The 27,480-nt window shown below is 39.9% G+C and overlaps 1 protein-coding gene across 1 annotated transcript in view; it reads right to left on the reverse strand.

The window, feature by feature from the left end:
• Positions 1-276: 276 nt before the first annotated feature.
• The window catches only part of LOC140727544 (interferon-induced GTP-binding protein Mx-like), a 56,657-nt gene continuing 29,453 nt past the window's right edge, over positions 277-27,480 (reverse strand). The window contains exons 8-15 of the mRNA XM_073045013.1: positions 25,675-25,873; positions 25,305-25,383; positions 21,166-21,288; positions 15,241-15,385; positions 14,680-14,838; positions 4,921-4,997; positions 2,277-2,591; positions 277-736 (exon numbers count right to left, since the gene is read on the reverse strand). Coding sequence (XP_072901114.1) covers positions 512-736; positions 2,277-2,591; positions 4,921-4,997; positions 14,680-14,838; positions 15,241-15,385; positions 21,166-21,288; positions 25,305-25,383; positions 25,675-25,873 — 1,322 coding nt within the window. The 3' untranslated portion in view covers positions 277-511. The remainder of the gene's footprint in view (positions 737-2,276; positions 2,592-4,920; positions 4,998-14,679; positions 14,839-15,240; positions 15,386-21,165; positions 21,289-25,304; positions 25,384-25,674; positions 25,874-27,480) is intronic.

Genomic DNA, 27,480 nt, shown 5'->3' on the forward strand with positions numbered 1-27,480 from the left:
ACCAGCAATGTGCAGTGTGCACGTTGGTTTTTATAGCACTGGGCCGTAATGAACCTGATTTTTCCCGACTTCCTGGATTATCAGTGTGATTCATCAGCAGCCCTTGGCTGGGAAGGTAGTGGACTTTTCTCACGTAATGACACTGGTGGTCAAACTGATAAACTTGATTTGAACAAAAGCACTTCAGTATCTCTCTCTCTCTCTCTCTCTCTCTCTCTCTCTCTCTCTCTCTCTCTCCCTCCCTCCCCCCCCCCCCCCCAAAAGCCCATGAAATCAACTGCTTACAGATTCACAAGACAGGGCAACAAATTCCTGATTGGCTAACATGCATCCACAATCCTGTTATCTCCAGCATTAACCCAAACAATGCTGCTACAGAGAAACTGTTACTTCTGCAGTGAACATTACCAAAAAAAACTATTACGTTAGCAGTGAAACCTTACAGCACGTTACACTATTCATTCACCAGTTTATTTAATGTTCACTCTATCTAACAGCAGGATATGTTCTGTTAATACATGGTCAAGGCCTCACTAGCTTTTTTCAGTCTCTTCAGGCGGTTGCAGAGGAGCTGGCGCTTCTCGAAGATACCCGCCTCTTCCATCAGCAACATCTCAATATGATTCCTGTGCTGCAGCAACAGCAACATTTCACGGTGTAGCTTGTCTGCCAACTCCTGCAGCAGGTGAAAGTTAATGGCCATTGGCACTATATCAGCCAGTCGGTTCAAAGCAATCTGAAATATAAAGTCGATCCAACATCAACCTTCTGCGAGTCTTTGCTGCAAGTGAGGGTTGAGGCTTTAAAGATTGAATTTTTAGCTTTATTTGTCATATGTGCATGGAAACATCAAAACATGCAGTGAAATGCCTGCAGTCCAAGGAGTGTGCTGAGGTTAGTCTCAAGTGTGGCCTTGCTTCTGGTGCCAACAAAGCATGTCCCCAACTCACTAACCCTAACGGTCTGCGCACCGAGAGGAATCCCCCACTGTCACAGGGAGAATGTACAAACTCCTCACAGGCAGCAGTGGGAATCGAACCCACATTAGTGATCAATGGTGCTGTAAAGCACGAACTGCTGTGCTACCAAGCCACCCTTTTGAAGTACCTTGTGTATCTTGGGTGTACAACATCATGGTATTATGACGTACTAAGGAAAAGGTAAGAGAGACAATACACTGTACTATATTAACCTGGTTTATCAGAGTCTTATTTCCTGGTAGCAGAGATTTTTTGCAGACTCAGGCGAATTTTTTCCAGTTCATCTGCAAAATTGGTTATTCTTCCTCTTTTTTTTAGGTCTCTCTTTTCTTCTCAATGTGTCTGGGGTCCTGTAGGAGTCCACGATCTACAGATTTAGCTCAGACTATGGTTTTGCAAGCACAGTGAATTCCTGCTTTAGGACTTGTCATGTGGCCTTGTGTTTCGATATCTCCAGGTGTGGCCTGGAAGATGTGTGCCTTTGGAGTGTAGCCCTGTGGACAACCTGAAGACCCCTGCACTTAATCTCTCTCTCTCTCTCTCTCTCGATGGTGAGTTAACAGTCGGTCCTCGAGTCGAGGAACTCGGACAGGCAACATGGCAGATTGTAACATTGAAACAGAGAGCTGTTCGTCTCCCCTCTTGTTGTTGCAGGAGCAATAACTCTCTGCCGCTTGCTAGTGAGGGGGAGAGCCTGTCTGAGATGTTGAAGTGTTGGGATGGACAGTAGTTCCTGACGAACTCCAGATCGTGGTTTCTGGGGGCTTGCTATTGATTGTATGGTGGGTGGTGGGGGGATTTGATGCTTTTGCTGAACCTAGTGGGGGGAAGGGAGAGAGTTGATGCTTTTGCTGTTGTCTGTGAACGGGAGGGGGGGATTGGGCTTTGCCGTTCTAACATTTTCTGCCATTCATTCTTTGGGTTTTTTTTCTGTTCTGTGGATGTCTGTGAAGAGTAAGAATTTCAGCCTGTATATTGTATACATTCTCTGATATTAAACTGAACCATTGAATCAGAACAGCATCTCATAAACATTCTCAACAACAATCCAACCACACATTTAGGATGGGTGAAGATGTTTCTGCTAAAAATAACTTGGGCATCTTTGGTCTTTTATACCAGATTATTTTGTTCCTGGAAGCACTTGTTGCTCAGTACCCTTAGGCTGCGGTGACCTTTGCCCTCCTCATGTTCACAATGCTGTGTACATGCAGACCAATCAATCTAGACCTACTGAAGGGAGTAGCATTGTTAGTTTATTGTTAAAAATCTAGTTGTATTAGTTGGCTAACTCACCTTATAATAGGCCTTCAAATGAGTTGACATTCCAGCCATTTGTGTGTTTTTAACAACATTCTCTGAGGTTCCTTCTTCCTCGTCTGATTTTTCATAAGCATTCTCTGACGTTTCTTCTTCCTCGTCTGATTTTTCATAAACATTTTCTGAGGTTTCTTCTTCCTTGGCTGATTTTTTATATGCATCCTGAACCTTCTTCAGCTTTTTGCAGTAAATTAAGTCCTGAGTGTAGATCAGGCTTTCCATTTTGAACAAAGTCTTCAGCATTTTCTCCGCTTCCATTTTCTGCTCCTCCTGAATATCATCGATCATTTTCTGCAGAAGACAGGTTGTTTGTAAATATAGGTTGAGTACCCCTTATCCAAAATGCTTGGGCCAGAAGTTTTCAGGATTTTAGATTATTGTTTTGAATTTTGGAATATATAATTGAATAGCTTGGGACCACCATAATTTCCAACTCTGAATTTATGTGCTACTAGTAAGCAGTCTTTGTCTTACACTTGTTCATCACTCACGTCCTGCTGCAGCGTTAGATTTTCATCAGCGGCTAACTTATCAATAAATTTCTCTGCTGCTTCATAATCAGCATACACTTTATCACCACAAATCTTTAAACATTTAATACTGTGCCTTTTCTTAAATTTCTACTACCAGCTTGTTGAATATTCACAATTAGTTTCAATTTTTTGTTTGCCATGATAGAATTTTGCTTGTTTCATGATCAGCAGATGTTCACTCTGCAACTAATAATCCATTCTTTCAATACATATTCGAGATATTCATTTTTCACTTTATTCAGCGTTTTTCTATTTGTCATTATGTTCTGTTCATTACAACCGGAGGTCCCTTTGCAGAGATGTCTGTGGTGTGCACACATCTGCACAATGTCTGGGAACCTTCCCAGCGCCTTGGGGAATTTACCATTTGCACTCAAAACAACTTTGGATTTAGAATTTCAGATAAGGGGTACTCAACCTGTACTTGGCTGGGACTTTACAGATGGTTTGTGTCACTGCCAGACTTGGCTATGGATCAAAGACCACTGCCAGTGTTATCCACTCCCACTCAAGTTAGTCCCGGACTTGGAGAGAGTTGCTTCTACCCAGGGTATACTGAGTGAGATGTTGGTGCATATATTACTCTCCATTGCTGGGCCATGTGGAGCTCAACAGCAGAGTCTGACCATGCTGGGATTCCCCTTCATTATCTAGTAAAAGCTGCTTCTCTCAGACCTCACCAGGCTACCATGGCTTCAGATCACTGCTTTCTCAGTGATAGGAATGGGGAGTCTGCATTTACCAATTACAGGGGAAAAGGTACGTAGCAGTGTTGTTTCATAACTTATTTCATCTCATAATAATAGTACCATAAGATACATGAGGAGAAGTTGGCCATTCAGCCTATCAATTCTGCTCCATCATTCAATCATTATTGATTTATTCTTCCTTCTCAATCCCAGTTTCCTGCCTTCCCTCCATAGCCAGTGACATACTTACTCATCAGGAATCCATCAACCTCCACTTTCAATATACCCTCTGACCTGTCCTTCACAGCCACCTGCAATGATGAATTCCAGAGATTTACCAACTTCAGGCTAAAAATAAAAACTCTCATTATCTCTGTTCTGAACGGATGCCCTATTCTGAGGCTATGCCTTCTGGTCCTAGACTTCCACATCCACAACATCTATGCCTTTCAATACTTGGTAGGTATTTGATAGTTGATTTTCGGTCCCCTTCGATGATATTGCCTTCCCACACACTCTTTCAAAGTGCATTATTCACATAATCTCAGTAAACTATACCTAGCAAGACTTTTCTCTCAAAAACTACAACTGGTCTTTTGAGTTACTCTAGTTGCAAACTGAAGAACACACAGGTATATGAAACGAGCTGCCAGATGAATTAGTACAGGTCAATAAAATTGCAATATTTCAAAGAATTTGGACAGGCACATAGATTTGAGGGAGATGGGTCAAACACAGCCAAAATGTAACACTTCACACCCGAGTTAAATTCCACCTGCCATTCCTTGGCCCACTTTCCCAGTTGATCAAAAGACAGCTGTACCTTACATAACCGTCACTGTCTACTATAATACCAATTTTTTCAGTCGTGATGAAGGGTCTCGGCCTGAAATATAAACTGTTTCCTCTGCTCCATTGATGCTGCCTGGCCTGCGGAGTTCCTCCAGCATTTTGTGTGTGTGTTACTCGGCTTTCCAGCACCTCTTGTTTGTACCATTTGTTTTGTGTCATCTAAAAAGTTACCAAGCATGTCAACTACATTCTCATCCAAATCCATAACAGTGGACTCAGAATCAATCCTTGTATCACTAGACAGAGTTTTACAGTTTCCCAATTGTTTCATTGTTGCCATTACTTAGATTGCTTTTCTTTAATTACTCCATATTTTGTTTAAATTAGCTGAGTTTCAATTCTCCAGTAGCTGAGGTGAGATTTGAACTCATGCCATTAGATCACCGATCTCAACCTCTCGAGCTCCTCAATTCTTTCTAAATATTACCAGTCATTTTCCCTGGGAGATTCTGCTTTTCAGATTCAGCATCCTCTGATGGATTTCAGACACATCACTCATTCCCAACCCTTCGCCAATGGAAAAACGGATGTCAACTATCCACGTACCTGGACCGATCTCAGTAGGTTTGGCAGACCTTCAAAGTGCCACAAAGTCATGTTTTTAAGCACTCTCTGGACCAGGCCTATAGAGAAAATAAGAGTGAAGCCAGTCAGGGAATTATAATGTCTTGATTGTGTTTTAAATGACTTACAAGTAAATCCCACTTAAATGGCAAAAGCACTAGCACTCAATGGCCACTCTATTAGGAACACCTGGACACCTACTCTAATAAAGCAAATATCTAATCAGCCAACCCAATGCATAAAGCTTGCATAAATGCGGCTAATAGTTCTTCTCGTTTGGAAAAGGCTCAACAACGGATCGTGGATTTGGAGGCTCGCTCTCGTCGGAACAATATTGAAATTGTTGGATTAAAAGAGAAATCAGAATCTGCCCACATACTGGATTATTTTGCTAAAATGTTTCAATCTTTATTTCCGGAGGTTTGCCTACAACTGCTGGAGACTGAAATGGCTCATAGAGTTGGTGCTTTAAAGTCCTCGGATCAAGTGTTGTTGACACAACACAACAGGGGTGTTGTTGTGCGTTTTCTCCATTTTAGAGACAAAGACCGCATTATTAAGCTTGCAAGAAAACAAAGGTTGTTACAATTTCAATGCTCTGAGATTCACTTCTTCGAAGATTTTCCACGTGAAGTTTTTCAGAAACGTTCTGGATTCGCTGCTGTAATGCGTACGGCTTACTTATCAAAGAAAGTTGCATCCATCTCTTCAATACCCAGCTACATTAAGGCTTTTCATCTAAAATTCTGGTGTTCATATTTTTGAGGACCCAGCTGAATCATTGCATTTTATTAATTCTCTCCCTGACGAGTCTGAAGTCTGAAGTTTGAATGATTTACAACTGTTTAATTGTCTCGCGATGTAAGGAGTGATGAAATCAGAAGATTTGATGGGTACAGGAAGTCTTTACCTTAAAATGTACTTTCATTTCTGAAATAGACTGGTTTGGATGGTTTTAACCTCAGAAGACAAGCAAGAGAACTGTCGAAAGACTGTTGATAACTTTGAACCATCTAAAAAAAAAATTCTGTTTGCAGCATTTAAATGAACTAATTGCTTTTGTGCTTCGTATGCTTTTGTTAAGAACTTTTAAGTAATTATCTGGGTTTCTTTATGTTTTAAAGATAGATTTGATAATTTAAAGATGGCGATTGTTTTTCTTCTGAGCAAATATTACAATAATTTTTTTTGGACGTGTTTTTTTCCTTATCTAATATTATGAAGGTCATTTTCAAAACTGAAGGTTGTTTCTAATAGCTGTTCTTTTCAACTCAACTGTAATGAGCTGTATGTCGACTGTAATGAGATGTATGTCTGGAAGAGGGAGACAGAGATTACTCTTTTCATTTTTACCTTTTATTCAGGCAGGTGGAGTTTACAATTGCTTTTCATACATTCTTTGGGGCTTGCGTCCATCGATATTGACCTATTTCCGGGCTTTGGAGGTTGGGTGGGTTTTTCCTTTTTTATTTTCTTATTTTTTATCCCCATTATGGAATTCCGGAGTGTACGCAAATTATTATCATTGTTTATCTCCGCCATTCTTGACTAACTTATCCTGACATGAGTCTAATTACTTTTTTTTTAGTTATAAAGTCTCATGATGGTATTTAAACAGTTAAATGTTTTAAGTTGGAATGTCCGTGGTTGGAATCATCCTATTAAGCATAAGAAAACATTTAAAACTATTAACTGATTGCAGCCTGATATAATCTTTGCACAAATTCTCAAAGTAAAATTAGAGGTGTTTCCATTCATTGATTCCAATATTCCTTTTAACCAGGAGGATATTATAGCTGATATTAATGGTACATTTTTGATTGTTAAGGGAACAATTTACAACAGGAAAATGGTTTTGGTTAATATATGTGGACCAAATGTTGATGATCCCTCATTCTTTAAAGTTGTTTTTGCTCTATTACCTGATCTAAATGAATATATGTTATTAATGGGTGGTGATTTTAATACTTGTTTAAATCCTTTAATAGATAAGTCATCATCCAAACATCAACTCCCTGTCATTCTGCATCACTTATTAATTCCTTTTTAATTGATTATGACTTAATTGAAATTTGGAGACATATGCATCCTAGTGATAGAGAATATTCCTTTTTCTCACATGTTCATAATAAATATTTGAAAATCGACTATTTTATAGTCAACCCTCAACTTTTATTTAATGTTCAGAAATGTGAATATGGGGGGACATCACGTGATGACGTAGGATCGAGACGCAGGGACCCAGCTCTCCCGTAAAAAGTTAATAAATTAATGTTTAAATGAAGAAAAGTTAGTCAATACTTTCTAAAAGTTACTTATAAACGACTCCGGACTGTGTCAAGCTATGCCTCAAAGAAGGAAGATGAAGAAAACTAATACTGGGAAGACTACGCAAGTTGGAACAAGAACAAGGCCCACGTCTACCGAGGAACCGCGGTCTCAGGTACATTATATCACCGGCGATACGGAACAGGAGACTGTGGCAACATTGGCCACAGGAAAAGACCACCGTGAGCTGCGCAAACGCGAAGGATGGAGCATGTGCAAACGGGAGCAACAAGAACTACAAAGCTCAGCTACCACTGCAACTGAAAGTGATAGCGAATCGGAGGGAGAGTCAAATCTCTCGGAAGGATCAGCTGAAGAAGGAGGCAAAAGTCCTTCTAGAAATATAGAAAAGACTTTGAGGCAAATAATGCGTAAATTAGACACATTAAAAGTAATTAAAAATACTCGAAAAAAAAATGACCAATATGGAGACTATGCTTGATAAAATGGCAAAGAGACAGGAAAAAATGGAAAAAAGAATTACGGACTTGGAAACTACAACGGAAGATATGGTTGAAAGAACGGACAAAATGGAAAAGGAAAATACGGCTTGGACATCAGAAAGAAAACAATTTATGGAAAAAATTGATAAGCTTGAAAATCTCAGTAGACGAAATAATATTAAAATTGTTGGACTCAAATAAGATATAGAAGGAGAAGATCCAATAAATTTTTTTCAAAAATGGATCCCTGAAAAATTGAAAATGGAAAGAGAAACTCCAATTGAGATTGAACGGGCGCATAGATCTTTAAGGTCAAGACCTCGAGCTGATCAAAACCCACGATCAATTTTGATAAAATGCTTACGATACCAAGACAAAGAAAAGATCCTGAAGGCCGCTGCCCAAAGTGCCAAAAATAGAAATGGGCCATTGATGATAGCAGGGAAACCAGTTCTTTTTTACCCTGATATAAGTTACAACCTATTGAAGAGAAAGAAGGAATTTAACCCAGTGAAAAAAGCCTTATGGGAAAAGGGTTATAAATTTACAATGCGTCATCCAGCAACACTGATAATTTTTTTGGAGGAGGGAAAATTTTTTTTTCTGATTATCAAAAAGCGGAGGAGTTTGTACAAGAACTTCCATCTATTCGCTAATTACACATAGAGGCTTCCAAACGTAATGGATTAAAGATGAAGATAGACCCAAGGAACAGAAGTGATGGACATTTATGGATATTATAGAAGAGAAAAGCAAAATTTTAGAAATACTAAATGAGAACAGTATTTTTTTTTTCTCTTCTTATACATATACTTTTTTATGTTGCGGGGGGGCTGGGAGGCTGAGGATCGGTTACTGCGGGATTCACGTGTGTAATCATGGCGGTTGCCATGACCCGTACAGCAGAGGGGGGTAATGTTGTGTTTTTTTTTTCCACAACATTAGTAGGGGGGTATTTTGGTTTTTTTTTCTTTATATTTTAATTTTTTTCTATCTTTTTGCCTGGATGATTGGTGGGGACACACATAGCAACACGGAGATTTTTATAAAGATTTCCCAGGATACCACGAAAGTGGAAAGATTAGGTATTATTATAGATTAGAGTAATATATTAAAAAAAATAATGACTAATCTACTAAAGTTTTTAAGTTTTAATGTTAATGGGCTTAATGGGCCAGTAAAAAGAAAAAGAATTTTAACATATATTAAAAAAATGAGAACTCCGTGGAGCATGTGGGGATCTTCCAACATCCAGGCATTCCCTTTTTTTTTCTTTCTTATTTTTTTAATAGGGATGTTAGGGGGGAGGGGTTAAGGGGAGGGGGGCTGGGTAACACTTTTTTTTCATACACATTTATTCTGTAACTATTTCAAAACAATAAAAAAAGTTTAAAAAAAAAAGAAATGTGAATATGATGTAATTGTTATCTCTGATCACGTTCCCTTAAACTTAATATTTGAACTGAAAGATGTTGCTTCTACAAGACCACTTTGGCATTTTTCAGAACATTTGTTACAAAGCTCAGAATTATTGAAACTCAGATAAAAGTGTTTTTTCTCTTTGATAAATACAGGAAACGTCTCAAAGATAGTAATTTGGATACATTAAAAGCTTATTTACGTGGTCAGATTATTTCGTATATAGCAAAGCTGAAGAAACAGGCAAGAATGGAATTAGATAAAATTTCTAAACAAATTAAAGATTTAGATAACATCAATGCAACCGCTCCAAATGTTGATTTGTTTAAAAGAGTGGAATTACAATCACAATATAATTTATTATTCAATTATCCTATTTGAAAAGTCAGTTTCATATTTTTGGAGATAAAAATAATAGGCTCTTAGCTTCCCAATTAAGGGCAGCTAGAGGAAAAGACAAATTTTAAAGATTCGTTAAGATAATGGAGATATAGTAAGTAATCATGAAGACATTAATAATATTTTTCAGGATTTTTATTCTGATCTTTATAAATCTCAATTTCCTTCAGATTCCTCCAAAATGAAGGCTTTTTTACATAAGATTAAATTTCCTCAAATTACTGTTGAAGATCAACGGATGCTTGAAGCTCCAATTACTGAGCATGAAATTCAGAAGGCTTTGTTGTCAATGCAATCAGGCAAAGCTCCTGGACTTGATGGTTATTCAGTAGGATTTTACAAAAAAATTGAAAAATTACTTTCTCCATATCTTTTGGAAATATTTCATGAATCTTTTGAGAAGGGTAATTTACATCATTTTTATGAAGATTCTGTTTCCTTAATCCTTAAGAAAGATAAAGATTCTACTGAATGTTCATCATATAGACCTATTTCATTATTAAATGTGGACGCAAAATTCTTTCTAAGATAATGGCTAACCATTTGGAAAATGTTTCAACTAAAATCATCTCTCTGGATCAAACAGGCTTTATGAAAGGCCGTTACTCTTTCTCCAATGTTCAGAGATTGATGAACATTATATATTCATCACTATCTAAGATACCCCAATGTGTTATTTCTCGATGCAGAAAAGGCATTTGATAGAGTTGAATGGACATATCTGTTTAAGGTATTAGAAAAATATGGCTTTGGTAATAATTTCAATAGGTGGATTCAAATTATCTATAAGAATCCTATTGCTACTGTTACTACTAATAATCTTAGGTCTCCTTTTTTTTGACTTTCACAAGGTACTAGACAGGGATGTCCATTAAGCCCTTTATTATTTAATCTTGTACTGGAGCCTTTGGCTATAATACTCAGTGAAGTTAAAAATATTCATGGTATCTCTATAAATGGGACTATACATAAGATTTCTCTTTCCGCAGATGATCTTTTGGTTTATATTTCAAACCCTGAAGAATCTATTCCTAATCTTTTGGAAATACTAAATGATTTTGGAAAATTTTCAGGATATAAACTTAATGTATATAAAATTGTTTCCATTAAATGCTCCTGTTCTTATATACAATGATATTCCATTTAGAATTGTTAATTCTTCTAAATATTTAGGTATTATAATTACTAAAAAATATAAAGATCTTTATAAAGCTAATATAGTTCCTTTAATAGACTCTATGAAACAATCATTTTCCAGATGGAACCCACTTACACTTTCTTTAATAGGTCATATCCATGCTGTGAAATGATGATTTTACCTAGATTTTTATATATTTTTCAAATTATACCTATTTTTTTAACCAAAAAAAATTTGATCAAATTGACTATTATTTCGTCCTTTATTTGGAACAATAAAAGACCAAGAATTAATAAGTATCATTTACAAAAATCTAAAAAAGATGGTGGACTTGCACTTCCTAATTTAAGATTGTATCATTGGACTGTTAATATTTGACAATTATGTTTCTGGCTATATTGTCTCGATAAGAGCCAAAAAACCAGCATGGATTGATTTGGAATTAACAGCTATCAAACAATTTCATTTAACCTCATTATTAGGAACTCCATTATCTGTACAACTCTACAAAATTCCAAATTTAAATCTCTACCCTGTTATTAAACAGTCTTTACAGATTTGGTTTCAGTTTTGCAATTTTTTTAATTTTAAACAATTTAAAATGTCAAGTTCTTTATATCAAAATTTTTTATTTAAACCTTCAATAACCGATCCCATTTTTCTCTTATGGAGAAATAAGGGGATCTGTTTTTTTCGCAGATTTATTTTGTGACAGTCGATTGATGACTTTTAAAGAGTTAATTAGCAAATATTCTCTCATACACACTTACTGCAATATCTTCAGGTTAGATATTTTTTACAAAAGTACTTTCCTAAGTTTCCATATATGCAAGAATCTGATTTGTTAGATACTATTTTGAATATGAATCCTTTAGTAAGAGGTTCCATTGGTAGAATTTATAATTTATTTTTACTACATAAAGATAACTTCTCACTAAAGATTAAACAAGATTGGGAGAGAGAACTTAATATGACCTTTGTTAATGAAGATTGGTTGCGAGTTCTGAAAATGGTCAATTCTTCCTCGATATGTGCCAATCACTATTTAATTCAATTTAAAATTGTTCACCGTTATTATTTAACAAAGGAGAAACTATCCAAAGTATTTCCTAACATAGACAATTATTGCGATAGGTGTAAAACTGAAGTAGCCACTTTGTCACATATGTTCTGGTCATGTTCTTCATTAAAATCTTTTTGGAAATCTTTATTTTCTACAATTTCTAAAGCTCTGAAAATTAATTTACAACCTAGTACATTGACTGTTCTATTTGGAACAGTTCTGCATCATATTCAGGGTATTTCATCTTCAGACCAACATGTAATTGCATTTGTTACATTGTTGGCAAGAAGGGCTGTGTTGCCTTTAAGGCATTTGTTTAGTTTATTATATTTTCACTTTAGTAATACATTTGTTATCATTTTCTAGTTAAAGTTAAGATTGTTTAAAGTAAATTCGTTGTCTGTGATATATCGCGGCATGCGATGACGTCACACCCGGTTTTGCCGCGTCTTGTGGGAAAATACCGGTTTGGAGAAACAGGAAGGGGGGGGGGGGTCTTATGTGTGCAGGATCAGCATGAGAAAAGTTTTCTTTCTACGCACTAGAAACATTAGTGAAGCAACGCCGTAAGTTCATGAGATAATCGATATGTTGAATTAAAAATGTTAACGCTGATTCTGTTAAAAGTAATGACAGTTGATAATGTTTATGTTTTTTGTTATTTAAAGAGTTGCGGATAGTTTGTGTTGAAGTGTATTTAAAGCCAGTCGGTGGCGTAGGTAGATTCTGACTGTATGTTGCACTTTAATGTAATATAGTTGTTGTAGTTTTACTTTTGCAAGTATTTATGATGTAAATGTGATGCCAAGAAGGAAACAAATACTGTATATATTTTGTATTGTTTTATCAACAGTTTTCACCATACATTAATGTGGAAGAGTGAACAGTAAACGGTTAATCTTACTGGGACCGCCTCATTGATTGATTTATGCTTGGTGTTTAGTTCAGAGTTCTTTTACACCTGTGTGAGAACACTACAAGGGCTATTTTATTGAAATGGAAAGATACCTCTGTCCCTACATTAATTCAATGGTTTTCTCAAGTAACGTTATGTCTTAGTTTTGAAAAAAATTAGAAATAAAACTTTTGATCCTCAATTTGATTTTGAAAGAAGATGGAGCTCTTTTGCCAAATATTATCATTTAATTTGAATTAATTTATATGGTTTCCTTCCAATTTTATTTTATATAAATGTGAATTGGTGCTTAATGATTTTTCTTCTTTATATATATAGATGATGGTAAGACGGTATTGCTCTGGGAGTTGATTCCTAATGTTTTTTTTCCTTTTTTTTTCTTTTTTCTTTTTCTTTCTCTTGTAGTTAGTGGGGTTTCTTTTTTTTAGTTAGTTGGGCTTCTCTTTTTTCCTTCTTTTTAATTTTTTTTCATTATCATATATTATTGTTTTTTGATAAGTTTTTTTCTTCAGCTTTATTAATTGTATATATATCAACTGGTTGAAGTCTTGTATCATTTTATAGCTGTAGAAGATTATGTATCAATAAAGAGATTTTGAAAATGAAAAATAAAGCTTGCAGACATGGTCAAGAGGTTCAGTTGTTGTTCAGACCAAACATCAGAATGGGGAAGATATGTGATCCAAGTCACTTTGACCATGGAATGATTGTTGGTGCCAGACAGGGTGGTTTGAGTATTTCAGAAACTACTGATCTCCTGGGAATTTCACACACAGCAGTCTCCAGGGGTTAAAGAGAATGGTGAGAATAACAAAAAATCATCCAGTGGGCGGCAGATCAGTGTGCAAAAACAACTTAATGAGAGAGGTCATAGAATGTCATCTGAAACTGACTGGGAGGTGACAGTAACTTAGATAACGATGCATTACAACAGTGGAGTGCAGAAGAGTATTTCTCAATGCACAACATGTCAAACCCTGAAGCCTTCTCACCATATCATTTGATGCTCTGACTGATCAAGAAATGATCGGCTTCCACCTCAAATATACCCACGGACTTGGCCTCCACTGCAATCTGTGACAGAGCATTCCCCAGATTCACTACTCTTTCACCAATCAACTTCCCAGCTCTTTACTTCACCACAGCCCCACTCCCGGTTTCACCTTTCACCTGGTGTTTCTTCCTCTCCTCCCCCAACCTTCTTGTCCTGACTCCTCATCTTTTTTTCTCCAGTCTCGATGAAGGGTCTAGGCCTGAAACGTTGATTGTACTCTTTTCCATCCGATGCTTCCTTGCCTGCTGAGTTCCTCCAGCATTTTGTGTGTATTGGTTAGAAAAATTAATGTTGAATCCATCAATTAGGAGGCTACCCAGATGGAATATGAGTTGTTGCTCCTTCAGGGGGCAGGTACTCTCACCATATTTAACAAGGACTTAAACGAGCACTTGAAACGCTGTGACATATAAATCTACAGTGATAGTCCAGGATAGAGATGTTATTGTGGTGAGGGTTTTGATGGCCAACACAGTACATTTCTATAATGTATGATTCTTTGAGAAAGAGGCTATTTATCCTTTCAACTTAATGCTGGCAATCAGTTTTCTTTATTTTCTCCACTCTTTTGTTCTATCCTTGTGAATTATTCACTCTCAGCTGACCATTCAATTCTCCTTCTAGGGAGTAACTGACAGTTCAAAATCCTCACATTGCTTCTTACATTTTCCCCTCAATAACCTGAGATCTTCCACCCCTGGTCCGTGAGCAATCACCTAATGGGGTCAATTCCTCACCATGTATTCCTTCTAGCCAATCAAAACCTTGCTCCCTCTATGAAATCTCTTCTCGCAACAAGGACAAGATTCATGATTGTTTATTGTCATTCTTCAGTAAGTGACTGTGGAATGATTGTTGGTGTCAGAGGAGAATGGCCAGACCAGTTCCAGCTGACAGGAAGGTGACAGTAACTCAAATAATCATGCATTACAACAGTGATGTGCAGCTGTCAGTGTGCTTGTTGTCAGTTGTACACATTACCTGATATTTCTTTTAGCATGGTTAAAGAGTGAGGTTGCATCTTCAGAATCAGATTCCTGGCGAGTGACTCAAAGATCTTGTAATTGGTAAATCCAGGTAATTCTCTCCCACGGGACTTTGTAAAGTGTTCTGTTACTCTAGTTTTCATTACCTTTTCGGCTGGAAAGACAGAAGATTGAAGAATAAAGCCTCTTTACGACTTACTTTTATATTTTGACTATTGTTTTTTTGTAAATTTAAAACCTTTGGTGAGCCTGGCCTCTGTTCTTGCCCTTTCCCACAAGCAAATCCATACATCTTTGGAACATAAAAAGAAACTAGAACACCCAGCGGAAAACCCACGCGGCCACGGGGAGACGGTACAATCTCCTTCCAGTCAGCAGCAGAGAATGAAGCCCATCACTGGAGGTGTAAAATATTACACGAGCTTCTAACTACCATGACACACATAACAATAACCCATTGGCCTTTGGGCTCACAGAAAACTTGGTAAACTTCCTGTATGCACTTTCAAGTGCGTACCCCATGACATTATGAATGGAAGTCAGTTTTAATACTTACACTTAGCCTGCTCTGAAATAAGCAGATCATTCCAATTGCCAAAAGCCATACGTGCCATACTGTACAGTCTATCGTTATCACTGTAGTCCTTTGTGTACTCTCCGCTTGTTACGTTAACAACGTCCTCAATATAGCCTCTAATTTTCTGCAAATAATCCAAAAAGTAATTTGTCAAAGATGCATTTGGGCACCACACTTGTACCAGCACTTTCCATTCCCTTGACACCTTTATAAACAATCGTCCCCATTTCATGCATTTTGTGATTTCTATTGTAGGGTTTCGTAAATAAAATGACAGAGACATTTTAAGTTTAATGCAAACCGGTACAACTGACTATATTGTCAAGCAAATGCAGAACATAAAGCACAGTAAATAAAACTCCATGTCATTACATCAGACCAGCCTCTTAAAATGAATCCCAACTCAATGTCGGTGCCTGTGAATTATGTGTAGGGTTCCACCCCTTACTTTGTTTTTGTTCCTTTTCATGCAGAGGGCAGCATTTTGTTCTGCTATTTCCTTAGCATTTGTCTGCTTTCTTATGAGGCTAAGTTGCAAGCTCAACACTCAACACAGGTGAAAAATGTTCAAGGAGCCAGTCAGATTGGAACCCGGGCCTCAAAGTCCAGTGTTGAAGCCAGCATAACCATACCCCTGCCTCCCTTACATTACCCTCAACAATTGTTTGAGAAAAATATGTCATCGCAGTGGAAGGCAACACTTTCAGCACTTTATAGAGTAGGTAATTCCAAAGATTCATAATCCTCTTTCTGAAGGAATTCCACTTTATCCCAGTATTAAAATGAAACCTCTTATTCCCAGATTCTAAATTTCCACCTTGGGGGAAACGTCTTCACTCAGCTACCCTGACAAGCTACTCAGAAGAGTTCAAGCCTTGCACTTTATTGTTCACCTGCATTGCACTTTTTCAGTAGCTTTCACATTTTATTCTGCATTGTTACTGTTTTATTTTAGCTCAATACACTGTGTAATAATTTAATCCATATAAACAGTACGCACATAAACACAGGAGCTTCTGTGGATGCTGGAAATCCAGAGCAACAAACACAAAATGCTGAAGGAACTCAGCAAGTCAGGCAGCTTCTACGGCAAGGAATGGATAGTCCACGTTTTGGGCCAAGTCCCGATGATTTGTCGCAGCCTGAATTGTCGACTGTTTATTCCCCTCCATAGAATCTGCCTGACCTGAATTCCTCCAGCATTTTGAGTTTGTTGCACAGTATGCAAGACAAGATTTTCACTGTGACAATGCTAACACTAATACCAAGGTTTCAACAAGAACACAGAATATATAGAAGAATAGAACATAGGAATTAGCCTTTTGAGCAACAATGTCTGTGCTGACTGATGCTGATTTAAACTAATCCTATCGGCCTGCATGAGCTGTATGGGGTGTTCAGGGAGGGGTAGCACCTCTGGTGAAGGGGCTTGATGTGTCCATTCTGGGGCTGCGCATTCCCCACTGGACACCCAGCTCCCACCTGTGGCTCCTAGTAGTTATTGACATACGAGAGTAGTCACACTCTGGTACAGCATTTCGACAGGCAAGCTAAACCAGGTGAGGGTAAGTTGGGGGGGGGGGGGGTTGTTTTGTACCCCAGTGAGATATGGACATGCCTGCCCTACCATGCAAATTCAGCTCCAGCATGGCAGACTGAGTCTACACTGAGACCCAAAGGCCAGGATTTACAGCGCTCTGTGGAGAGCAAAGGGCACAGTGAGGCACAGAAGTCACGGACATCCACTGCAGCCAAGGAAGACTCCAGTGTAAACACATAGTACACTGCAGATGCTGTGGTCAAATCAACATGTACAAACAAGATGGATGAACTCAGCAGGTCGGGCAGAATCCATTGAAATGAGCAGTCAACATTTCGGGCTGAGACCCTTCGTCAGGACTATTCATACCAGTGGATCTGGTCGTCCGCGATCAAGAGAGTGGAATCACCCCAGTGCCATGGCTTTTCCACTTGAAAACTCTCTCACACAGGTTTCTTGTCACCTGTGAATGTGACAGACAACTACCATCAGCCTGCACACAGCCTATATCCACTCATTCCGTCTATTCATGTGTCCGTCTAAATCCCTCTTGAACATTGGCACAGGCAGCCTGCTCTAGGCACCTACCACTCTCTGTGTAAAAAAAAACTTGCTCTCATAAATCTTTAAACATTGCCACTCTCATGGTAAAGTTATGCTCTTAGTATCTGATATTTCCACCTTGAGGAAAAAGGCCATCTCCTGTTTCTATGCCTCTCACTGTTTATTTTCAGTCACGGTGCCTCTCAGCCTCTGACATTGCAGAACATATAATCAATGTTTCTCCAACTTCTCCTCATGGCTAATACTCTCAAGAGCAGGAAACATCCTGGTGAACATCAGTACCCTCTCCAATGCTCCCACATCCTTCCTGTAAAATGGTGACCAGAACTGCACACAGTACTCCAAATGTGACCTAACCAGAGAGCATCCCTACCTTCAGAAAGCGCCAGGGTCTGTAACAAAGCTTTAATCTGATGGTTTGGTCTATCCTCTGGCTCACCCATTAGTCTGGAATGTGATTCAGTGGTCCAGGGTGGAAGTAGGATGTGTGGCCAGAGCCAGGATTTAGACTGTGTGCAGAGCCGCAGGCCAGACTGTGAGTGGGGTGGGTGAGTGAAGCCAGGATTGGAGTTTGGATCCTTGCTGATGCTCAAGAACGGGGCAAAGTTGTAGCTGGTGTCAGGGTCTGGAATGTTTTTTATCGCCAGCTCCACTTAAACTAAATGACCAGTCCACATCCCTGCTAGCTAATGAAGTCAAGAATTCTTCTAAGTTCAAACAAGGCTACATATGGATATTGGTGCTGTATTTCTCTTGAAGTTGTCAAGTGGTGAAGATAAATTCAACATCTGATGACACAAGAGAGACTGCAGATGCTGGAATCTGCAGCAACACACAAAGCATTGGAAGAACTCTGGGTTGGTAGCACCTATGGAGTGAAATGGAGAGTAGAGACCCCTCAACTGGTCCAAATGATAGAGAGCTGGCCGATATACAAAACATAAGTGGAGTGACTTAGTGACACCTACTGACCAGGGTTGGGATTACAGATGTGTGAGGGTAATGCTAACATAATGGGTGTGTTACCAGGCCTGTCTTAAATAGGCTTTGAGAATACACATTTCGTTATAATTGCATTTGGGGAATAAAAAGCTGGTGTCAATGAGATAGTTTCAAATATGACCCTGTTAAAAGAATTCTCCACTGCAGGTTCTATTTATACCAAACATTGGATTATGCCACAAACACAAGAGATCTTACACATGCTGGAAATCCACAGTAATAAGCACGCACACACACACACACACACACACAATGCTAGAGGAACTCAGGAGGTCAGGCAGCATTTGTGGAAGTGAATAAATAATTCAGAGAGCAGTGGAGATCCAGAGGGGGAGCAGAGACAGGGTCTCAATGAACTTCAATCGTAAAGAAGATAAAACACATCATTGAGGAAAGCAGGGAGAGAGGATCTCGATGAACTCCTGGAGAGACGACAGTAGAGATTGTAGAGGGGCGCAGCAGTGAGAGAGGATCTCACTAAACTCCCCTTGAGAAGTTAGTGGAGATCACAGAGGGGAGCAGTCAGAGAGGGTTGCCCTGAACTTCAGTGGAAGAGAATATCACAGGCACCTCTGATGAAAAGTCTCGGCCTTCAAATGTCGACTGCATATTTCTCTCTATAGATACTGTCTATTGCATTTTGCCACTTGGATTAAATCATGGCACTCTACAGCACTGAAAACACCACTTCACCATATTGTATTGTTGGTCCATTGGCGAATCCATCCAAATAGTCCTAATCCTCCCAGCCTTCCTCTGAAGCTCCTTCGAATCCTCTTTCCCTTTGGAAATGGAGCTACTATTCTTGGTACTGCATTCCAGTTACAACATTGCTCCTGAATAGAAGTATTTCTTTCTGCTGCCTCTTCCTCTTCAGCCAGTCTCTGTGCCCCGGATAGCAAGTTTCACTCTATTTACTCAAACACAACCACTGGTGCTTTGGAAAACCTCTATTCTAATTACTCCAATTCCAATAACTGAAAATCAAAGCACTATGGATGCTGAAAATCTGAAATTATAACAGAAAACGCTGATAGCACTCAGCAGATCATGCAACATCTATGGAAGCAGACAAAGAGCTATATTTGTTTTCTGAAAAAGGCTCTTTGGCCTGATACGTACCCCGTAACTGGGTCACTTACCAGCAAAGATAGCAAGGTCCGTTGAAGTCTGATGGTACTATTTTTAACAGTATTTATTGGTAAAAATACACAAAAATAATATCAATGCAAACATACAGATAATATACGTTGTCAATACTAAATCTACAGGTGCGGGTATAATAATAATCAATAAGAAATAAGCTCTATCGTTGTCTAGGGGATAATGTATTGTCCGATGGAAATATAAAAGTCACTCAGTTCATTCAGGCTGCAGCTTTTTGGTTGAAAAGAGAGAGATTTTAGAAACTTGCCAGCTTTTCCTTTTTATGATGTCGATCCTTCGAAATTTCATTGGTGGTGGCCTCTCCTTTAGCTGAAGCCGTTCTTCCGTGGTGAGCCTGCCAATCCCAGGCAAGGGAAGGATGCACACGAGCCCCCACCGGCTGTCGCTATTAAACGCTGTCACGGGATTTCTCGCGTTTCTCCTGGTGCGTCTAAAGGGGTTGTTCCCCAGACCCTCTTTTATCCTTACTCACGGGGTCTCAGATGTCAATCAGGTTGGGATGATGCAATCCCTCAACCAGCCCACTCAGGTCACCCCCTGAGGGCTTCAATGAATAGAACAGTACTCAATACACAATTCCGTCTCCAAGAGACAATGGCCGTTATCTGTGGCTTTGTATCGCTGAGGGGCCAGGACACATTCCAAAAACCTTGAGGATTCTCTCTCATTTCCTGGGTCCCAGACCCGAATTAATAGTGATCTTGCGATTCTCAAGAAGGAGGGGGCGACTTTGTACCATTTGGCCCCTCAGAGTTGTGGCACATTCGTAACAGGCCAAATATATTAACAGTATCTTTATCCACGGATGCTATCTGACCCGCTGAAATTTTCCAGCACCTTCTGCTTCATTTCATTACTGAACAATATCTGACATCACCACCATCTTCTTCCCAATGCTAAAAGAAAAACATGCAGTGTAGATTACATTGTGGTATAGTGCCTCTTAGTCCATTAGGGACAAAAATAATTTATCACAAATTAAATTACAAATGAGCTCACTGAGAGCCTACAGGCTGAGTATTGAGAGAAGTTCTGAATGATTGCCTTCTGTTCCCTAGCTCTCCTGTCAGCCTGACTTCTATCAAATCAAAATGGCTCAAACATTTTTGTCACAAAGCTAAACTTTTTTTGGAGAAGATCCCTCAGTGAGTTCTCTATTGTGAAACACCCCGGTTTCCTTGGCTGCACAATTCAAGGAAAGACAATCTCTAGCCCCGCTAAACTCGTGAGATTGAGGCGCACTTGATCCCACCCCAAACCCCGGTTTGTGTGGATGCTGTGCCATTTGCTACTCCGTTACAAGCACACACCAGCTTCCGAACGTCACTCGCAATCCATCTTGAACAAATGGGTCTCCCACCGATCGTACGCTACAACCGGTTCTCATCAGTGTCTTCTCTCTTCGTCTCCTCTCCAACAAAAGCACCAAGCCCATCCTTAGTGCATCTCACCAGAGAAACCTCCCCTTAATCTGACCATCCTAATTGGATGGCACACATTTCTCCTCATCTCTTATCTTCAACAGTAACCCAAACATAAGCTGAAAACCAGCAGCTCGCATAGAACACAAACTGAAATACATACAGCATAACAGGAAAAAATATGAACCAGGACATTACAATTGTACTTACGTCAATGAGGAAGGACATCTTTTCCTCATCATCCACAGGCACTCTCTGTCCAAGCCTCTGCAATTCCTTATTGGTATCCGCAATTTTGCACTGAATTTCATTCTGAATTGATGGTAAAGTTCTCTTCATTGTGGAGAGAAGTTGAGAACATGTTATTATACGCTACAAAACCGTCTTGAGCAGGCAGAGTTTTCCCCCACTGTCTCCTCTTTAACTGAAGAATTGCTTCTAAAACCTATTTTCGTCTCCTGGGTAGCACTGATTTCACCTTTTTTCGGACATAATTTTTTATTTATTTAGCACAGGGTTTCCTAACCTTGGATCCACAGACCTCCTGCTTAATGGTATTGGTCCATGGCATAAAAAAAAGTTGGGATCCCCTGGCTTAGAAATACAGAGTGGAATACATCCTTCCAACCCATCAAGCCTCACTGCTTAGCAACCTCCAATAACCCCGATTTAACCCTAACCTAATCACAAGACAATTTACAATGACCAGTTAACCAATCTGGTATGTCTTTGGCCCGTGGGAAGGAAGTGGAGCACTGGGGGAAACACTGCATTCCACGGGGAAGACGTACAGAGACTCCCTATAGAGGATGCTGGGATTGAACTCCGAATTCCGATGCCCTGAGCTGTAATAATGTCACACTAACCACTATGATACCATGGCACCCATGATAAATTATACAATTCAATGTAAAGTGCAGTACTTTCATATCTGCTCCAGGCACCATGTCTATGGACTCACTTTTATTCTAAATGCTATTTGCTTTTTTATTCACCATTTATTTTGCCACTCTCTGCAAATTGGGTATTTGAGAGTCTTTTTTTTAAACAGGTTCTTTTGCATTTCTTTGTAAGGAGATGAATCTCAAGGCTGTATAACACATAAATACTTTGATAATAAATGTACTTTGAACTTTGGCACCTGGAGACAATTGGAGAAACTTTTGATGCTGGGCCTTCTTTCACGTCCTTATGCTGAGAAGTTCCTTTTTCCCCATCCTGAGATATTGCCACCTCAGGCCTGTTCCTTCTCTGGTATGATCCTCCCTTACCCTGGGATTTCTTTCACCCTAAGCCCTCGCTCACCTCAGGCCCTCCATCACTACCAACTCTAAATAATATTTCATCCAAAGCTGAGAGAACCATCAACAGAAGATTCATACCAGAGACTGCACGGTTGTAAAGAGCCTCTCCATGTGCAATGACAGGATACGGCTATCAAAGTTCAAAGTAAATTTATAATCAAAGTCTATAAATGTCAGCTATACAATCCTGAGATTTGTTTTCTTGCAGACATACTCAATGAATCCAAAATGGAATAATAACCACAATAGAGTCAATGTAAGACCGCACCAACTTCGGTGTTCGAAAGACAACAAACAGCAAAAGGAAAGAACTAATGATAATAAATAAAACAACAATAAAAGTCGAGAACGTGAGATGAAGGGTCCTTGAAAGTGAGTCCATATGTTGTGGAACAGTTCAGTGATGGAGTGGGTGAAGTTGAATGAAGTTATCCTGATAGTTGAGGGGCAATAACTGTTCCTGAGGCTCCTGTACTTTCTTCCTGATGGCAACAGTGAGAAAAGTCCTGATCCAGGGTGGGTGGGGTCCCTGATGATGGCTTCGTCTGACAGCATTCCATATAGATGTGCTCAGTGTTGGAGAGGGCTTTACCCATGATGGACTGGTCCACTACTTTTTTTTGTAGGATTTCCTGTTCAGAGGAGTTGATTTTTTCTATATCAGGCTGTGATGCTGCCAGTGAGTATATTCTCAACTATACATCTATAGAAGTTTATCAAAGTTTTCAATGTCGTGCTGAATCTTTGCAAACTCCTGAGGAAGTAGAGGCGATGCCGTACTTTCTTCCTAATTACACTTACATGCTGGGCCCAGGACAGCTCCTCCGAAATAAAAGCACCGAGGAATTTGAAGTTGCTGACTCTCCACCTCTGATCCTCTGATGAGGACTGGTCTCCGATTTCCTCCTCCTGCAATCAATGATCAGCTCCATGGTCTTGCCGACATTGAGTAAAAGGATATCCTGATCACGTTGGAGCAATTTTCTCCAAACAGTAAAGAGAAAGCATCTAATTAAAGTCATTATAATAACGGAGACTTTCAATAGGCCACACTGAATGAAAGAGCAGATTCCCGTAGTTGGCTGATGGAGACCTGCACTGGAGGACATCAGTTCGGTTCTTTACCATAAATCCACTAAGGGAAATGGAAATGTCTCCATTCGAGAAGAAGCAGAATAAAGGATATTCTACTGCTTTGAAAGAATTAGACAAAAACAATATGATCATAAGATCATACAATCCAGGAACAGACCCTTCTGTCCATCAATTTTGGGCTGTCTACCAGCAGCCATTTGTACCACCCTACACTGATCCCATTACGCTCCCATCAACTCTTGAATATGCTACCATTGATCGACATACAGTAGCCAGTTAATATCCCAACCCACACATGATTAGGATGTGGATGAAAGCCAGGGAACCCAGTGGAAGCCACACAATCAAAGGGAGATCATGCAAACTCCACACAGACCACGTCTAAGGTTGCATTCAAATCTGAGCTCGTGAAGCTGCGGGCCAGCAGTTCTAATAGGTGCGATGCCGCGTCACCCAAAGTTGTTGAGCCACGGAGTCATACTGCACAAAACAGGTCCTTCAATCCATCAAGTCTGTACTGCCCATTGTACCCCTGCTTACAATGGACAAACTGATAGGATGGCTACTCAGTGTAGGAAGTAGGAATGAAGAGAAAGTAGTTTGACAGATTATAAGACCATAAAACATAGGAGTAGGGGGTAGGACAGACAGGTGAGGGAGAGAGAGGAGGGACAGAGGGGGGAGAGGGGGAGAGAGGGGGAGGGAGAGGGGAGGGAGAGGGGGAGAGGGAAAAACATATCATGCAAAGCATAAAGGCAAGCCACAGCATTCAGAATGAGAGTGAGTCCATAGATCCAAAGCACAGAGCAGGCCCATTGCCTCAGCCTCAGTTCCTCACACAGCAGGGCAAAATTCATGAAGCTAGGGACATTTTACTGCTGCCTGTTAACCTACCAATCCACATTTTGTTGGGATGTGGGAGGGAACCCTACAATCACAGGGAGAACATGCAGACAGTGTCAGAGGTCGGGTTTCAACCGGGTCACTGGGGCTGTGAGGCAGCAGCTCTATCACCGTGTCATTTTGCCACCTATAAGACATAGAATTAGTCTATTCGGCCCATCAAGTGGCTGATTTATTATCCCATTCTCCTGCCTTCTCCCCATAACCTTTGATGCCTTTTCAAATCAAGAACCTATCAAACTCAGCTTTAAATATACCCAAAGACTTGGCCTCCACATTCATCTCTGGCAATGAATTTCACAGATTCACTATCCTCTGGCTAAAGAAATTCATCCTCATCTTCTTCTAAAGGGATGTCCTTCTACTCTGAGGTTGTACCCCTCTGGTTGTAAACTCCCCCACTATTGGAAACATCTTGTCCACGTTTACTTTGTCCAGACCTTTCAATATTCAATAGATTTCATTGAGATTCCCCCTTACTCTTCTAAACTCCATCAGGATATGCCCAGAGCCATTAAACATTCTTCATATATTAATCCTTTCATTCCTCGGATCATCCTCATGAACCTCCACTAGACCCTCTCCAATGCCAGCTCATCTTTTCTTAGATAAGGGGCCCAAAACTGCTCACAATACTCCAAATACTGCCTGACCAATGCCTTATAAGAACATGGCGTTACATCCTTGTTTTTATATTCCTGTCCTATAAAATGGAATGCTAACATCGCATTTACCCAAGTCAATTAAAATCACATCAAACTGGTGTTTAATTATCATTCAACCATACATTAATACAGTCCAACAAAACAGCATACTTCTGGGGCTAACGTGGAAAAATACAGTGCACAAGGCACTCAGCGCATTCAAGATTGCAAGCACACATACTGTCACACAATAAAAATAGAGCCAACAGATTGATGGTGCAGTTCCCAGCAGTCTGTGGACAAACATGCACACCCTGACCACTGCCAGAGATGGAAGAGCTAAACGCCAGCAGTGTAACAGGCAGTAAGTTCAGTATACTGGATGAAATAAAGAATCACTCACCTGAATGTGCATCACCAATTCTGTCGACAGTCTAACAGCCACACACTGTATTGTCGCCGCATTATCGTCCAAGAGTGTTCTAAGAAAAAACAAGAAGGTAAGAGAAAAACATCACATCTGGATTCCTGTGACCACTTACGTGAGATCATAAAGTCTGCAGATCCTGCAAATCCAAACCAACCGACAGAAAATGCTGGAAGAACTCAGCAGGTCAGGCAGCATCTGTGGAAATTAACCCATACAGTTGCCTACAACAAAGACATGATGTGTTTTAATATTCAATATTCAATGTTCTTTGTAATCTTCCCTATTGAAACAATAACAATGAAAATATGATGACAAAGGAACAATAACAACCATTTTGTCTTACCTGAAAACCTTATTTTGCTTGAAAAAAGCTTTTTCGCTCTCTAAAGCCTTAGCCAGTGTCAAATTGTCATTAATATCCTGTTGTCCACGGCATTTGACAACCATATAACCTTTCTTCAAAGTAACAACCTCGTTATTCACCAGTTTGAGGATGTCTATTTCTGTTCCCTTGTCAACCAGGTCAGGTTTAGTCAATATACCTGCATATGAAAAAGACGGCAAGACTTCTGTTAAAAGCAGCAGAGTCGTGGAATGGCAGAGAAAGGCAGTTTGTCCTATCAGGCCAATTCCTGAATGATGTCTATATTTCTACACATCAAATCCTACGCCCTTGGATCTTCCATCGCCACTGAGTGGATCCTAGTTTAGAGTTGATTCTGGGTGTATACCTTCATGTGGATTTAACGTACTTCTGACCAACATCAAACTATTTTCAGGATTCTGATTGGATGTTAGTTCAACAAGCAGCACATTAGCTACACACGCAGTATAGTGCAGTGGTTAGCAAATGCTCTTGCAACTCAGGGCATCGGAGTTTGGAGTTCAATGCCAATGTCAACCGTATGGATTTTGTACATTCTCCCTGTGAATGCATGGATTTCCTCCCACATCCCAAAGACATTCCAGTTAGTAGGGTAACTGGTCATTGTAAATTGTTCTGTGATTAGGCTAGGGTTAATAGGTGGGTTGCCAGGTGGTGTGACACGTTGGGCCAGAAAGGCCTGTTCAGTAATGTATCTCTAACTTATATATACTTCGCAACTCCCTTGTCCATTCATCCCTCCCCACTGATCTTCCTCCTGGCACTTATCCTTGCAAGCGGAACAAGTGCTACACCTGCCCCTACACCTCCTCCCTCACTACCATTCGTCAAAAACAGTCCTTCCAGGTGGGGCAACACTGCACCTGTGAGTCTGTTGGGGTTATGTACCGTGTCCGGTGTTCCCAGTGTGGCCTCCTGTAGATCGGAGAGACCCGATGTAGATTGGGAGACTGCTTCGCCGAGCACCTACACTCCATTCTCCAAACAAGCGGGATCTCCCAGTGGTCATCCATTTTAATTCCACTTCCCATTCCCATTCTGATACGTCAATCAATGGCTTCCTCTACTGTCGCAATGAGGCCACACTCAGACTGGAAGAACAAGGCCTTATATTCTGTATCGGTAGCCTCCAACCTGATGGCATGATTTCTCGAACTTCCAGTAATGTTCCCCCACCCTCTCCTTCACCATTCCCCATCCCCTTTTCCCTCTCTCACCTTATCTCCTTGCCTGCACATTGCCTCCCTCTGGTGCTCCTCCCCCACCCCCTTTTCTTTCTTCCATGTCCTTCTGTCCTCTCCTATCATTCAAGGATACACACTACCCTCTGTATAAGGAAGTTGCCCCTCGTGTGTCCTGTGAACCTTTCCCCTTCTACCTTAAACCTACACCTTCTAGTTTTTGATGTTCTTTCAATGGACTGTGTGTCTTCACCCAATATACACCTCTAACATCATCTGAAGTAAAGGGGAAAGATGACAATACATGGCCTATCAAGCAGAAAGAGAACTGCTAAGTTGAATGTTACAGGTTCACAAGGTTACATCAGAACTTGAGGAGAAACAGGAAAACGCTGTCTTTGACCTCCTAAACACTTCCAATGAAGCCCAATACAAACTGGAGGCTCAGCCCTCAGGCCTCCATATTGAATTGATTTATTCCATGTAGATAGTCTTCCAAGATATAAAGTCATCCATCTATCAGTCACAGCATGGAAACAGGCCCTGTACCCCAACTCCTCCTTCCAACTATGAAGCCTTCCTG

The sequence above is a fragment of the Hemitrygon akajei genome, chromosome 5, assembly GCF_048418815.1.
Source record: "Hemitrygon akajei chromosome 5, sHemAka1.3, whole genome shotgun sequence".
Taxonomy (NCBI): domain Eukaryota; kingdom Metazoa; phylum Chordata; class Chondrichthyes; order Myliobatiformes; family Dasyatidae; genus Hemitrygon; species Hemitrygon akajei.